The 16,045-nt window shown below is 38.3% G+C and overlaps 1 protein-coding gene across 1 annotated transcript; it reads left to right on the top strand.

The window, feature by feature from the left end:
* Nucleotides 1–328: 328 nt before the first annotated feature.
* LOC308223951 (lysosomal amino acid transporter 1 homolog) lies at nt 329–14,897 on the top strand (the record flags this gene model as incomplete). Its single annotated transcript, XM_080623484.1, has 7 exons — nt 329–666; nt 1,914–2,043; nt 3,117–3,207; nt 4,789–4,913; nt 5,813–5,908; nt 6,832–7,017; nt 14,216–14,897. The coding sequence occupies 7 exons, from the start codon at nt 329–331 to the stop codon at nt 14,315–14,317; spliced, it is 1,068 nt and encodes a 355-aa protein (XP_080479610.1). The 3' UTR covers nt 14,318–14,897.
* Between the last annotated feature and the right edge of the window lie 1,148 nt (nt 14,898–16,045).

The following is a 16,045-nucleotide window of genomic DNA, read 5'->3' as shown; positions in this document are numbered from 1 at the left end:
ACTGGCATTACATTGGACATGAAAATCAGAGTTTTGGTCATAAGTGCAAATAAATTGCTTGGTTTACTTTACCCTCGGGCAAATTGCTGGCACCTCAGTGTAACTGGCAGTCTCAATCTCACAACCTCAGACTAAAATGCTATAGTGATATAAATCTGGAGTGTTGCAGATTTGTCAAGAGCTAATGAGTGTTATGGGCTATGAAATATTTTTCTTTCTTGGAAGACTAACTTCTCTTCTGTAAGCAATAAATGTAAACAAGCGTTGTACAGTTAATGTCTTATTCACACTAGCTATATTTATTTCTTCAAATTTGGCAGGTCCATTTATGAGATTGGAAATAACTGCAATATCAAGTATCCGTCTGGATGCGGAGGTCTTTTCACAGAGGATAATCAGCATTGATAAACAGATTTGTGGATTTGCATGGGGTAGAGAAGGAGGCAGAAATAAACTTGTGACATTGAATCGTGGTCCAGGAATGATGGCTTCTCAGCTGAATACCCAAGCTTTCAATATCTCCCCAATAGAGAATAGGAGATTGTGCATAAATGGAACACCATGGATTTGGCATCTCCTGGAAGAATGTGTTGAGAATGCGTGGGAGTATTGGAGCGTTGTCATAGGACTGATTTCCATTGTCTGTTTTCTGTTTGCTGCACTACCGTAAGTTTAAAATCTTAAGCAGTCCTCAGATTCAAACATGAGTAATCTTGCCTGAAGCCTTTTTCAAAAGCTGCACTTTTTTCATTTTATCTTGGATATGTTTCTCTATCTGCATAATACAGATATAATATGCCAGAGAAGCATGTTGTTCATGTTTGCAGAAATATTTGGTGGCTGACAAATGAGCTTGATGTGCTGTTCTGGTGTACTGACTTGACACTAATCTCTGCCATTTAGAGCAAATGAGAATAAATCACCTCTCTTATCTTTGCCATTCTGAGATACGTGTGCATGTGCAGGCATACTTGCAGTGGGAGCTGGCTTAGTGTTCATTCAGACCACATATTATGTCACCAAAACTATTGTGCTGGCTCCTGCCGATTAAATTTGGCCTGGAAAAACGTCAGAAGTGATACATGAGTTAACACTTTGGTAGTGCTAAATCAGCTGCTATTTGGTTGCTGGCACTGGGTTCAGGTTTCAAACATGTAGGGAGGAGATGACAAAGGAAAAGTAGAAATGTTCCCAGCAGGTGAAAATGCCTGAAACAAAATGGGATTGACTCCAAAGTCTGTCCCCGTAAGGGGGATGTAATTTACTGAACTAGTAAAAAGGCTATGGAAATGAAGCAAAATAAAACCACTCTTAGTAAGCTGTTTACCTTCAGAAATATGAGTTGAAATACGAGTTGAAAAGCAACTTTACATTAAAACTGTCATATTAGCATGAAATTCATCAAGGTATGTCTAATGGACTCATGTTTGGGATTGCTTCATAGTCCCCATTGTGATTCTGAATAACAATTTTTCGATTTAGAGACATAAGGTAAATCTAGCTTATTTAGCTGCTCTTTTAGCAGCTTTGCTCATTCTTAGCACTTCTCTGTTAAATAGCAGTGGATTTTCTTATTTCTGTATCTTAAAGGCTGGTGTCTACAGCAGGCAAATATAAAAAGGTTCTGCGGCATTCTGGAGCATGGTTCTGGGGACCAGAAAATGGTATTTTAATACAAGCCACAAAAAAAGGTACTCATGCAAGCAGTAATGAGGTTGTGATTTGAGTCTTTTGTTATGTTAGAGATGGTGAACTATACTGATACTGAGTTCTTCAAAAGGTAAGTGGAGTATTGCTGTGATAGGTCTCTTGTGACTAGAGTTTTAATTTTTCTTTATTCAGATTTTGAAAAATATACTTCTGAACTTATTAAACTTTTTTTTTGCTTATTGCAATTACTTCTGGAATTGCAGTCAGATTTACGTTGCCTATCAGAATGGAAGAGTGGATCAAGCGCTGTCTTTGGGCTTTCTGCTGGGTTGGATAGCTGGAGATCTTACGAATTTCATAGGCTGCTATTTAACAAATCAACTGCCAATTCAGGTAATCTGTCAGTATTCGTACTTTTTTACTTATCCTTTTCAAACTGTCTGTTTAAACTCTGAGATAACTTAATCTTGCCCAGTGAAGTAGATACAGGGAAAGAAAAAAGTTCTGTATTCTGTTCACTGTGATTTGCAAAATAGGTCATAATTTTCTAAATATTTACATTGAAAATGTTATGCTTCATAGGAACCATTTCACATGTAATTAACATTCAAAGAGACTTACTGGGAGTTACTCAGTGATGAATGAAGTGGGGAATTTTCATTTGAGCTTCAGTGCCAAAATAAGCTTGCAGAGTACATAGGGCTGGAAGGGCCTGGAAGGCAGTTGTGTTGTTTAGCTGGTTTGGGGCAGCTACTCTTCACACTTTCTCTTGTCTTTTTATTTATTTTAAGAAAGCTGTTTATTAACAGGGAAATACTAGTTCAAAGCTGTTAATATGACTATTTTGAAAATACATTTTCTTCACTAAGAGGAGGGTTTCTCCGAAAGAAACAGTCATTTTCAGCAATACATTGTGCCTAAGACTGTATCTGCAGTTCTTATTTTTGACTCTTAACTAAAAGAGAAAGGGCTTTGTGTCAGCCATCTGCAGAAGTTTTCACAAGCTGGAAATGGACCCAAGCATGGATAGAGTTGTCTTCTTTTTTACAAGCTAATGCGTGATGCTAACTGTTCCATCTTCCCATTATGAAAAGGTGAAGAGAAAGTGTAAATTTGTCGTATTGCAATAGAGGTGCTGAGTAGAATTAGTAGCTTCCAAAGTGCTGGGAAACTAGGTGGAGCAGACTTAAACTTCTGGAGAGGAAGGATTTGTAAGCCGGCCTGGGTGGGAATTTGTGCTGTGCATCCTTGAAAATTACCAAATTTGCAACTATGTTGCATAAGGTTTACACTGCATTGATTTGCAGCTCCAACTTGTTTTGTACTGGAAACTTACTTTCTTTTTGGCAGTACTTTTGTATTTGTCATTCACATTATGATTGCGAAGCAAAATTTCCATACATTACATTAATGTATTTTGAACTACTCTTTGTATGCTGAACAAGAGAATGGATCTTCTCTTTCAGATTGTCACTGCCATTTCTTATGTTAACATGGATATAATTATGATTTCACAATTTGTCTACTATAAACTCAAGAATCAGGAAATGAAAAAATGTAAGTTTTTTCAACAATTAAAATGTTCTCCATAATGTGGCACACTCTTTCCTTTGATATTTTCTACAGTGTTTGAATAATTTTTTTCAGAGGGATCAAAAAACAGAGTGTACAAATTCTGGTTGAAGTTGTTATGCCCATTGCTTCCAGTTTTCTCAGGTCTTTTTGAAAATCCTGCCCTTTCTCTTCTCTTCCTTTCTGGTTTTCTCTTTTCTTACCACATAGTATCTGTAAATATTTTTAATGTAGTACTTTCAGTTTACATAGACATAAAAAAATACAATAGTTTTGTGGAACCTGGCCCCATGTTTTAACTTACTCCATGGTTTTGCTATCTACTTACAGCTATTTAAATGTATGTGTATTGAAAGCAAGCGTTATTTTTTTGTGTGGTTCAGTTAGTTTCCTCCATGTTGATTGAAACTGGACTTTATTTGGTTATAGCATAAAATATATTAACATCTTCATGTGTTCTGTTTCCATACATACAGTTAAAAAACATTCAAGGGGAATGAAATTACTTGAGTTGTGCTTCCTAAAATCCTGGCAATAGTTGTAGCATTCAGCCTACCAATGGACTACTGTTTTGACTGAAATGGAAGACAGAAAGCTCTGTTCACATTGTATCAAATCAAAAACATAAACTCATCAATCTAAAAAAAAGTATCAAAGAAAATCCATGGTGCATCAGAGGTAACAAAAAGCTGAAGTAAACCAGATGCCTGCCTAGCAGACTAAATAGGGATAAAGCAGATTCATTCAATGTGGAACTGATAATAAACCTGGAGATAGGTCAGTGTTGAACATCCTTCCTTCCTGCTGCCTACTTTTGAAAACAAACACAAGGTTTTGTACATTTTAACTGCCAGCGCCTGTTTCAGCTCAATGGTTTGCATAGCTGTAGAGGTTTTGCTTAAAACTGAAAAATAACTTTTCAGTACGCAGTTCTGGAGTGCCTACCCTAGCAATTTGGTCAGTTTTGCATCTCAAAGTGCAGCCTGTGGAACAGCAGGACTAAGTCTGTGTTACTTCACAGGATCCTATTTAGGCTACAGGTCTTTAGAGCAGGCTTACTAATGCCATAAGCAATTTGTTCCACTGGTAACAGTGATCGCAGGAGTTTACTAGCATTTTACAGATATGGAAGGTACTGTAGCTCCAGAGTTCCGTATGGTTGTCTGCCAGTTTCAGGCTGTCTTGTCTATGGAGACTTGCTGTATGAAGTCTGTATTTGAATATGTGGGTCTCAGTAAGGCTTGATATCTAGCTACCTATAGACGTAGAGACTGGTTCAGCACAGCACTGTATGAAAATTTTCTCTCAGTAGCAATGCACACTGAAGGAGTCCCTCTCCTGTTCCTGCACTTCTACCCTCAGTTGTTGCACAAAGACACAGCACAACTATAATAGTGAGCAGGAGTGGGCACAGAGCCCGAAAGAAAGAGGTGACCTTAATTTCTGCCAAGAAAAAGATACATGAAACGGTACCTTTACATTTACATATTTATATTGCAAACAAAAAGTAACCTCAAATTAACAGCAGATGTTATTTTTCAGCTAATTTTTTGTATGTCATTCTAGGCAGCAAAAGCCTGAAGAATTTCTGTATAACCTGGATCATGGTGTGTATAGCACTGTGTGTTATTTTACTCTGTCAGCTGTTACTAAGAAACCAAGACCAGAGTGCAGTAATCGAAAGAAGTAATGTAAGTTCTTATCTGCTTCTATTCCAAAAAAATTCCCACCCAAGTGTCTTGAAAAGATTGTGTACTGTGAGCTTTAAAGAAATTTGGATGACATTTTTAACAATGTTTTAGAAATCATAACTGTGGCATTATATGGATGTTTTAACTATGGACCGTACATCTCAAAATAAAGAAGTTATAAAACTGCTTCTTTTCTGAAACTGTCTTCCAAACTTATTCTGTCCCTTGGGACATTAGGGTATGCCACTCTGCAAAATAACTTGTATATGTGTTGTGTTTCTGCTTGCGTTAAATACTGTAGACATCCATGCAGACACTACACAGCCACAAGTGAAATCAATAGAATTGGAAAATTACAATTGTACCTGCTGCTGCTGTCAGTTCAGTTGGAAAGTTCACAGGCTGTTGTAGCAATTTGATGGCCTTCATACTAATGCCAGTAAAATAATTGTAAGCCAGCACCATTGCCCAGCAGGGAAGCAGCTTATTTTCAAAACACAGCTAGAGTGAGAAAACTAAGAACTGTTAAACTGTGAAAATGAGTATTCTGCTTTCTCCAGACAGAATGATTCATTTTTTTAGTGGCCCTAGCTACTGTTCTTAGTTTTGGTTTGAATTATTGTGCCCAAGCTTTTTTAGCAGGAGGACTGGATTGATATTAGTGTTGTATCCTAAAGCCTGCCACTAGTTTTGATCTCAGTCATGGCTACAACACAGCAGTTTGCATTGTTGCAAGATAAAGATTAAACCCTTTCTAGCCCTCTATGGTTATTTGAAGAGCAGCACTGAACTGCTTTGAAAGGAGTTCTATCCAGAAAATCAGCCAGTGGACTCTCAGTTTAATCCTCTGGAATGCCTGAAAACATTCTTGCCAAAATATATGTACCTTTCTTTTTCAGATCTCTCTTGGTATGATTGAAATGTCAGGCTTCATTTGTGGCTATATATCCTGCGTGTTTTACTTGGGAAGTAGATTTCCTCAGCTGTATAAAAATGTAAGTAGGTTTTTGGCTAAGTATGCTTGTATATTTTACAGAATACTCTCTGTTGCTTTAGATGTTGGATTCTCCATAACAGTGAGCCCTCTTGAACTCTAAAATGATAAAGAAAAAAAAAGAAAAAAGGGGGGATTTCTCCCATTCAGAGGAGGATAGTGAGAATTTTAGGAAAACACTGGTCTTTAATGGAAGAGGATGGGAAGAGGAAATGAAGTATTTGAGTTTATCAGATACGAGCAGAAACATAGTGTGTGATTGTTGTCATGAGCAAGTAATACTTCTGCTTTTCTTTCTTCAAACTAGTCTACCTTAAGTAATGAACCATGGGATCAAAAGTTAGCATTAGCACAAAATTAGTTTAGAATTTTAGCCCTTTTTCACAAAGATACCATTAGTGACTGACTTTTTTTCCCGCAACCTCTTTGTTATCAGTGTATTAAAAACCAGAAACAAACACAAAAAAGACCAGAAGGTTTTACACTGTCAGTTCTATGCAGGCATTTTAATTCATTATGGAAATGATTAGTTCATTTCCTAGCCTATTCATATTCCCCTTCTACCTTTTCCTTCACAGCTGGAATGCCACAATATTTTCAAAAAGGTCTATTAAGTGGACTGATAGACCAACAGAGTTTTTAAGAACTAAATATAATTTGGAAGCAGATTATCCTTGCTGCTTTACACTTACATAAAAATCACATTAGTCAGAGCTGCTTCTAAGAACTGTAACAACTGTAGTTTTCAGAGAAATGTGCAGAAACTACTAAGCTTGGATGATTCAGAGCCCCAGAAAAGATGGACAAGAATGACTGAAAGTCTTTGGATGTGTTATGGTACAAAATGCCAAATTATCTCTAATTGGCTACTGTGATACAGGTTTTAAAATTTTTTTGTATTTGTAAAAACTTCCTTGTATTTAGTTCCGAAGAAGATCAACAGAAGGCACCTCTTATCTGCTGTTTGCATTAGCCATGGTGGGAAACTGTACGTACGGACTGAGCCTTGTTTTAAGGATGCCAGCTACCAAATCTTTCCAGGCCCTCTACTTCTTACACCATCTTCCATGGCTTATTGGGAGCTTTGGAGTTTTGTTTCTAGACATTTTTGTATCCTTTTCGTGTTATACCTAGAGTTTCTCAATATAGGCTTGTTAATAAGTAGATCAGAAATTAAGTGGGGTTTTGTTTCAAAATCAATCTTTTTTCTATAATTCTAACCTGATCATAAAACCTTCTTTCTAAACAATAATTTGTATGCTTTTTATAATGTTATTTCTCCCTTATGGGTACATTGCACGGATTAATTTGTATCCTGTAGCCAGTGTGTAGTGTACTGAAAGTCGCGGGGGGAGGTTGCACATTGTGCTGCTGTTTTTCTTAGGTTTGCTCTCTGATAAAAGAAAACCCAAACAAACAAAATGCAAAACAACAACAACAAAACAGACAAACAAGCAAACCAAAACCAAACCTGCTTCTTGTTAAATGCTAATGAAGAATTAGAGCTTTGAGAATTTGGTAAAATTGCATTATTGTAAGATTGCATTAATGTTGGAGATAAACAATGAGGTTTTGGCAAGCTTAGTTTCAGAAAATAGCACTTAACAGAGAAATGCTGCAACTACCCCTTAACTGCATGATTGGGGCAAAATCAGATGTGTTAAAACACTGAGTGCCTCTGAAAACCAGCAGCTATGCTCACGGAGTCATGCTGAGGACTAGTCAACTACATGGTTGTCTAGACTAGTATGCGAGTTTCTTGAAAGCCCTGAGCAAACTTAAAACACTACAATTTTTTATTCTTCTATTCAGGAGACATACATGAGATGCCCACAGTATATTAGTTATTGTTAGTCATGCTATTTGTAGATTAAGTGTTAATATTTTGTGATCAACAAATTAAAAGCAAAATGTTTAGTGTAATTACTGTACTTTTGCTTTAAAAGCCTAGTGAATAGTAATGTGGTGGTACTAGGTCTTACTATTCGCTATAGGTCTAAAGCCACCTGTTCTGTTACTATAGCTTGTATTTACTTTAAAAGAAGATAAAGAGGAGATTTGCTGATTTTTCCTGAAGTAAGAGATTTAGATTTGTGTCTGAAAACACCTTGGTTTTCTGAAGCCATCTAAAAGCATAGGTCTATAAAACAGGATAAAATGAAGAGTGGTTTCAGGACCATACTGAAGCATATTATCTTAATACGTTCCATATTAAAAGGAGTTTCTTTACCAGATTTACCTGGAACAGTTCCAGAAGTTATGATTCCCAGGCATCAGTTTTGTCCTTCTGATTAAAGTAATTTCATAAGCCACTCCAATTAGACTAGCAATGCAACAGCCAACCCTGGCATTCGGATGGACTGTTAAATTACACTGTCATTCAGAATAACCATCTGTGTTTTTTGTATCTCCAGCCATGGTGATTTAAGTGGGCACTTTAGTAAAACATTCTGCATTGTGGGAACACAATATTCCACTGCAGTTGTAAGACTGAACTGTGGCCCGTGGTCCGTTCTGAAATAAATTGTAGTTTTATCTTTTAGGAAGTAATGCAGTTTCTTTTGCATGAGCAGACTGTAGAGATGCAGGGTTGCTGGCCTGTGTGGCTGGTTTGAGTGCTCAGGCCTTTTGTTCCATGAACAAAGTAGTAACTCTTTCTTCTGCCCCCAGCTGGAAACATAAACCAGCCAGTATTTATTTACCAAAAAAACCCTAGAACTTGATCTTGATGACCCTTACAGTACATTATGTGCATATTTGCAGATGCCTTTTCAATGATGTACTCTGCAAAGGAACTTTTATATTTGCCACAAACCTCCCCCTTGTCTGAGCCCTGCCCCAGGATTGCAGTGCCAGTATGCACATGACATTCATTTCTGGGTTCTGTCTTGATTGGAGTCTGAATCCAATCTTGCTAATAGTCCTCCAGCTTAAATTATATTGAAAACAGATGCTTTCACATCAGGTTGAGGAGCTTATAGGAATCTAGTCAAGTATATAGTGTTAGTTGAAAATGTATGAAGTATTTGTAATCAAGAGAAAATAAAAGCAGACCTCCTGCTTTGAGAAGCCCTGAAGGTAAGGAAGTCAATGCTTTTTTAAAAGAGAGCTTCATTACTGTCTCTTGCCAAACAAGAAAATAAAAAAATCTAACAAACTGATACGTCCTGTTAGACCAGAAAACAAAGAATGGCATCACCTGGGTTTTGAAAAATTGAGGAATTAAATCAAAAAATAATAATTTCTAAGAGGAAAGTGTTTCATAATTGATGATTTGTATAACACAGTCTCTGTTTTGAGGGGTACTTGCAGGAATTGACTAATTCTAGTAGACTTTACTCCTGATAGTATCCGGAGTTTCATTACATGGAAAATAAACTCTCATTTCTCAAGGTCCAAGCCAGGATTAAGAGTTCACTTACTCTGTGTCTGCTGCAGTATTCTTTTGCTTCCATCTGACACTGCTGGTGTGGACTATTTTTAGAAACAAATGGACTCCTGATCATACCTGGAACAGCAGCTTCAGCATTATTTAGTGCAGGATTACACTGGAATTGTTTCGTCTTGGTTTAACAGGATAACACAGTCATCCTGTTTCTTTGGTGTCTACAGTTAAAGTTATTTGATTGCACAATAAGCAAGTTATTTTCGATAAATAATGGAAGTATCCAATTGTTCGTAAAGTATGAAATGCCCTCTATTTATTTTAAGAGGCGTTTCATAGCATCACACGTTTGAATTGTAAATGGGACATGATTTTCTTTTCCACTAAATGTTTCCTTCCAACTGCCACTTTGCAGCTGAAGGTGTTTGGAGCCTCTCAAGAAACCACAAAGCTCAGGATTTAAATGAACCTAAGAGGGTACATCACCAGCCAGAGACAATTGGTCCAGGTTTGCCAACTGTGGGCTTTATTAGAGCTTTCTTTTGTGATTAATTATATTTCACTTGTACATAAGGATGCAATACTACATATTTTAAAATACTAAATCAGTTGATGAGCAGTTCTGCCCTTAGACCTGTAGCAGTAGCCATCACTAAGTTTTTAAGAGACTGAATCTATGTCGTGGTTTAAGCCCCGGCTGTAAATTAGAACCACGCAGTCTACTTCCCCCCCCACCCCCCAGAGGGATGGGGAGGAGAATCGAAAGAATGTAACTCCCACGGGTTGAGATAAAAACAGTCCAGTAACTAAGGTATAACACAAATCACTACTGCTGCCACCAATAATAATAATGATAAGAGAAATAACAAGGGAAGAGAATACAATACCACCTGCCGGAAAAGAGAGCCCGACAGAAAGAGGACGTGCCCTTCCGGGTAGCTCCCAGTTACATCCCCTGGCATGACGTGCTGTGGTATGGAATACCTCTTTGGCTAGTTTGGGTCAGGTGTCCTGTCCCTGCTTCCTCCTGGCCCCCCCTCCTCCCTGGCAGAGCATGAGACTCACAAAGTCCTTGGTCAGTCTAAACATCGGTGTTATCAGCTTTGTTCCCAGGCCAAAAGTCAAAAACACAGTGCTGCAACAGCTACCAAGAAGGAGAAAAACTGACTGCTGCTGCTGAACCCAGGACAATCTAGTACAGGTTTTTCCAGAAAACTTAATCCTTTTCTGTAGGTCTGTTACCCTCTTTCACCCTGCTTCCTTCCTCCTCTGCTCTTACCAAAACCAAACAGCTCTGCTTTGTGCTTAGTTCAGACAAAGCGCTTTACCAAGATTTTTGCTTGCTTTTTTTTTTCCTCTTTTCATTTATTTATTTATTTTTATTTGACATCACCCTATTTTCACAGAACTGTATTCAAATCCTCCACATGTGCTTCTTTTCGTTAAGTGTGGCCAGGTTGTTACTAGATAGCCAAAGTATACTCAGCAAGAGCCAAGCCTTTGTACACAGACTCTTCTCTTGCACCTTTTGTGATTTGCAGAGTAACCACTTGGAATTCATTACATACTTCTACAAAACATCATGTTTTGTAATTTAATGACACTGTGCAAAGAACATAAGTCTGACCTGACAATGCAGCCAGGAGTTTCCCAGCCAAACAACTTCACTCTTATAAATGCCTGCTTTTGTCTCAAAACTGTTCTGGATTTTTAATTGTCATTAAATTATTTAAAAATCTGAGGTACTAGCTCAGTGGCTGTCATAAACTTTACTCTGAGAATTCAGTTTGGTTGTCTCCTCTGCTTTGGGCTGTCTGCATGCTTAGGTCTTAAAGTTTCCCCTAAAAAGGCAGACTTGAGTAGCAAGTTAGTTTCTGTATTTAGTCTTCGCAATTTAGCATTTATTTAAAAAAATATGAGCAGCTGAGTACATCTGCTACAAAAACATATTCTAGAAATACTGTTTGATAAGCTCCACGTAACTTGTGTTTATAATTTATTCCACCTTAAAAGTTCTGTTGCAGTTGCCAACTTGGTGGCTAAGAGTGATAACGCAGTGCTAAAGAGCTGGCTTGTCCTGAGCCCACAGTATGTTTTCAGCAAGTTTGATTCACAGTTCAGAGGTTTTTTTTTCCACCAGTGCAACTATTAAGGCTTGAGGAGGTGCTCAGCTGCAAGTACAGTAGGGCCCAGGAGAAAATAAGAAAAAAGCAGGAAATTTAAGTGGTAGCTATATATCATAGAATCATAGAATAGTTAGGGTTGGAAAGGACCTTAAGATCATCTAGTTCCAACCCCCCTGCCATGGGCAGGGACACCCCACACTAAACCGTGTCACCCAAGGCCTCATCCAACCTGGCCTTGAACACCGCCAAGGATGGAGCATTCACAACCTCCCTGAGCAACCCATTCCAGTGCCTTACCACTCTCTCAGTAAAGAATTTCTTCCTTCTATCCAATCTAAACTTCCCCTGTTTATGCTTGAACCCGTTACCCCTTGTCCTGTCACTACAGTCCCTGATGAAGAGTCCCTCCCCAGCATCCTTGTAGGCCCCCTTCAGATACTGGAAGGCTGCTATGAGGTCTCCACGCAGCCTTCTCTTCTCCAGGCTGAACAGCCCCAACTTTCTCAGCCTGTCTCCATACGGGAGGTGCTCCCATCCCCTGATCATCCTCGTGGCCCTCCTCTGGACTTGTTCCAACAGTTCCATCTCCTTTTTATGTTGAGGACACCAGAACTGCACACAATACTCCAAGTGAGGTCTCACAAGAGCAGAGTAGAGAGGCAGGATCACCTCCTTCGACCTGCTGGTCACACTCCTTTTGATGCAGCCCAAGATACGGTTGGCTTTCTGGGCTGCGAGCGCACACTGGAGCCGGCTCATGTTCATTTTTTCATGGACCAACACCCCCAAGTCCTTCTCCGCAGGGCTGCTCTGAATCTCTTCTCTGCCCAACCTGTAACTGTCCCTGGGATTGCTCCGACCCAGGTGTAGGACCTTGAACTTGGCATGGGTAAACTTCATAACTACCTCATTACTATAGAAATAATTTGTGAAGCTGTAAGAAGAAAGAGTTCCAAACATATTACTATAGAAGTACTAAAAAAGGCATGCAGAGCTGCTGTCTCTCTGTCTCTGAAGGAAATCCTGTCTAGTCTTTAGCTGGGGAGCCTCAGAGGTGGGGCACTGGAAAGCTTTGAAAAGGTGGGATAATTCCTAGGGCTCTGCCTAGGATGTAGAGAATTTCCTCTTCATTCACCCAGGCCTCCCAGAAAGCTTTTTTGTTTTCCTCCCTCCTCCTTATTTTTATATATAATTACATACATTAGCCTCAGACTTCTCACAACCATTGTCTACCAGCCAAGTTATTTTAGCTGATCTAAAGTGTTTCTGGTAGAATTCTATATGTCAGATTCCTCCCAGAGAAACTGATTTGTTTTTTAGAATGGGATTTTATGTCTAGCAGTAGTGGTGATCCAGGCTCTGTGAAACCTGAACTTATACATTGGATGTGGTGCAAGGTACCTGGGCGTGCAGATGGCCACTTTTGTCTCCACCCCATACCTTTAAACCTGCTTTTGTGCAGATCCTTGTGTTGGAGGCTCCGTACTTGACCTCATCTACTATACCTGCTTCTACTCAGCTAATATCCTTCTTAAAACTTCAATGGAGAAAGTTGGATAGCAAGTAATGCTAGGATTAGAATAATCTACTGCTGAAATCACTCCATCTTTTAGAAAAAAAGTATCAATAATGAGTAAAAAAGGTAGGAGCCATAAACCTTCCCTGCAGAGAGTGGCCGCTTTGCTGGCTGGCATTGGTTTACCCTTGTGACTACTTGCTGCTTTGCATTTCATGTCACTTCCATATCAATTTATTCCTTTATTCTGTAAAATACTATGCGTATTTCATAGAATAAAATAGAATACTTAAGGGCATAGCTAGGTAGAATTGTACCATATCGTTACATCTTAAAATGGTATCTCTATCTGAAAACGAAGTGGTTCAGTGCTCTGATAACAATCTTCAACTATCTAACAAAAATTCTGCAGAGTAAGAAATCTCTCCTGTCCATTGCTCAAAGTCAATAATTTCATTTGAGAGCTGGAGCCATCAAGAAAACAGGACAAGTACATACTTGTTAATGCTTTTTAGATTAGCAATGTTTCCAATGGTCTGTGTTACTGTAGAAATAAATAATTATGTGTAATTGCAAACAAATCTGTATTGCATACAGCATTAATATTGACTCATAGTGGTGTCTGCATGTCAATGCCTGTAAATATCAAACTGCCTAGAATTTTTCAGGAAGTGAAAGTTTTATTTTCTGATCAGGCACTGCTCATCTGTTGCTAAGAAAAGTTTCTTAATAACTTCTCCCTTTACCAGTGCCCATGCTTAGCCCAGACCACTGAGGCTAGAGTAGTACAGGGCAATATGCTTGATTCCACATTGTTCTTAGGCAAACCTTGTTCCTATTCTGCTAATAAATTTCACACTGAGGATCCTTGCAGCACAAGGACAAGGTAGTAAAGAATGTTACCGTGTGTATTCAATCCAGGGGGAACTGAAATTTTGAGTTAGAATTTTTCTGTTGCCTTTTCTAGTGTTGCGAGTAAAATATGATTAAACCTTTTGCCCTAAAGAAGTAGGAAAATGGGCATTAAGTAAGGTTTGGAAAAGGTTATATGTAAATGTCAAAAATTGTACAGTTTGGATTAAATAAATGATAACACTGACACTAAAGTACATGAATTAGATACAGCTTTCCTCTGCTGACTGTGGTATTTGGAGTCTGTGCCGGAACTAAATGAATGGCCGCTTTTATTCTGCATGGCTTATTTTGGTTTTAATTGAAAGCAAGTACTGCAAATGCTACCTCTGTATCCTAGTTAATTACTTCCTTACCCCAAAATAACAGGTGACTCTGCAATTCATCCTGTATTGTCAGCAGAAGGGAAGGCAATCTGTTTTAGTAACACTGGAAGTGGAACCATTGCTGGTGAACGAGGAGACGGCTTAGTGTTGGGCTCTGTTCTGCTCATGGGTTTTTCATTGGATTTTGCTCTTGGATTATTTTGACAAACAGTTAAAGGTGCAGTTACTAAGGGACCAAATTTATTACTAATTATTATTTATTTTGTCATTAATTTGTCATTACTTATTTGCAAATTATATGCCAATAATAAAATATTTAATATTCACTGTGTTGTTTTAGGCTAGATACTTTTCTTTTCCTGAATGATTTTTTTTTTTTCCCTGAGTTTAGCTATTTCTCCCTAAAGTTTGATACGGAGTGACAGCAGTAGTGCTGTAGAAATATTTATTCGACATCATGATACAGTATGTATTGTGGGATGGCTTTATTCTTAGATGAACGCATACACCATGGTTAGCAGTCATGTGGCTGGTTTAAAGCTGATGACTGAGATTATCCTATGCCTTGAACCCAGCCTGGAGTTACAGGCTGCTTAGGCCAGTCGTGTCGCATGATAAGATTTGGCCTTTTTTAATTCATGCTCAATTTTGTATGCATCAGAAGAAAAAACATTAAGTGACTTCAGTGCAGAGGATCTGCTATTGATGCGAAAACAGAATTCTGGAGTAAGTTGCTGGGAGTCTCAGGTACAGCTCATTGCAGAGCATCATTGTGCATTTTATTTTTAAGAGTTAAAGCATTTATACATCAATACCTGTCTGTTCCAAGGGTTATAATTACTGTATGTCATCATATACATGGTTTTGTACACCATGCATTTTCTTCTGGTTTAGATAAGTACCATGGAGGAAAAAAAAAACCCAACAAAAAAACTAGAAGCTAAGGAGACTGCAGCTTGCAGTGATTTTTTTTTTTTTTTGCAATACTCTGTTGTGTTTGAAGAAAGCTTTAATAAAATAATCTCAAAGAATAAACTTGTTAATTTTTTATTGAACATATGTATAATGATTCACTCTTCAGTAGATATGTTTGTGAGCAAAAGGGATCTTTCTTTATGAAGGCCAATATGAACATTTTATACATTTGTGGGTTTATTGTGAAGCTCCTTCCTTTTGATTTTGTGTGACTGGTAAAGGGCCATGATTTAAATTTTGTTTTTAAATAATAAAACCTAATGAATAATAAATTAATTTTTAACTAATGAAGGAAAATAAGTGCAATCGATTGTGTCTAAATTGCTGCCAAAAGCATGCACTGTATGACCTTTTATAGGACTTCATGCACACTCACATAACTATATTGAACAGGACTGGGGTGTTTGGGAGTTGGGGGGGGAGCGGTCAGCCTCATCCCTGTTGCCGTAGATGGAAATTTAATTTCAGCTTCTGCTGCAGCAGTAAGTTATGTCAGGAACTGAATTCCATGTTCTTGCTAGAAATGAATTGGGTCCTGTCAGGGGATGGCGGACTGTGAGGTGGTGGATTAGGTGTTAGTGACACAACGTGCCATGCCCGTTCCAGTGGCTTCCAGTCCTGCCACCTGCCAAGAATACTGCTCAGTAATCCCTGTGCTGGTGGTGTGGGTATAGGCAGTGCCACAGCAACTGAGTAAAAGGGAATTACTAAATTGTGTTGTGAAAAGGCAAGTGCTTCTGAAATGTTTTACAGTTCTGCGAGACATGGAGGTTTTACACAACCTCTACCCCAGTGAAATCAGTTACTTTATTAGTCTCAGCTTGTACTTAGGAAGAACATGTTTTCCCTGATTTCTGAAGCGAGTAGAGGGTATTAGAAATTAACCTTTTCAGTACAT

Source organism: Psittacula echo (assembly GCF_963264785.1).
Source record: "Psittacula echo genome assembly, chromosome: 7".
Lineage (NCBI taxonomy): Eukaryota > Metazoa > Chordata > Aves > Psittaciformes > Psittacidae > Psittacula > Psittacula echo.
This window is presented reverse-complemented; position numbering and strand designations above follow the sequence as displayed.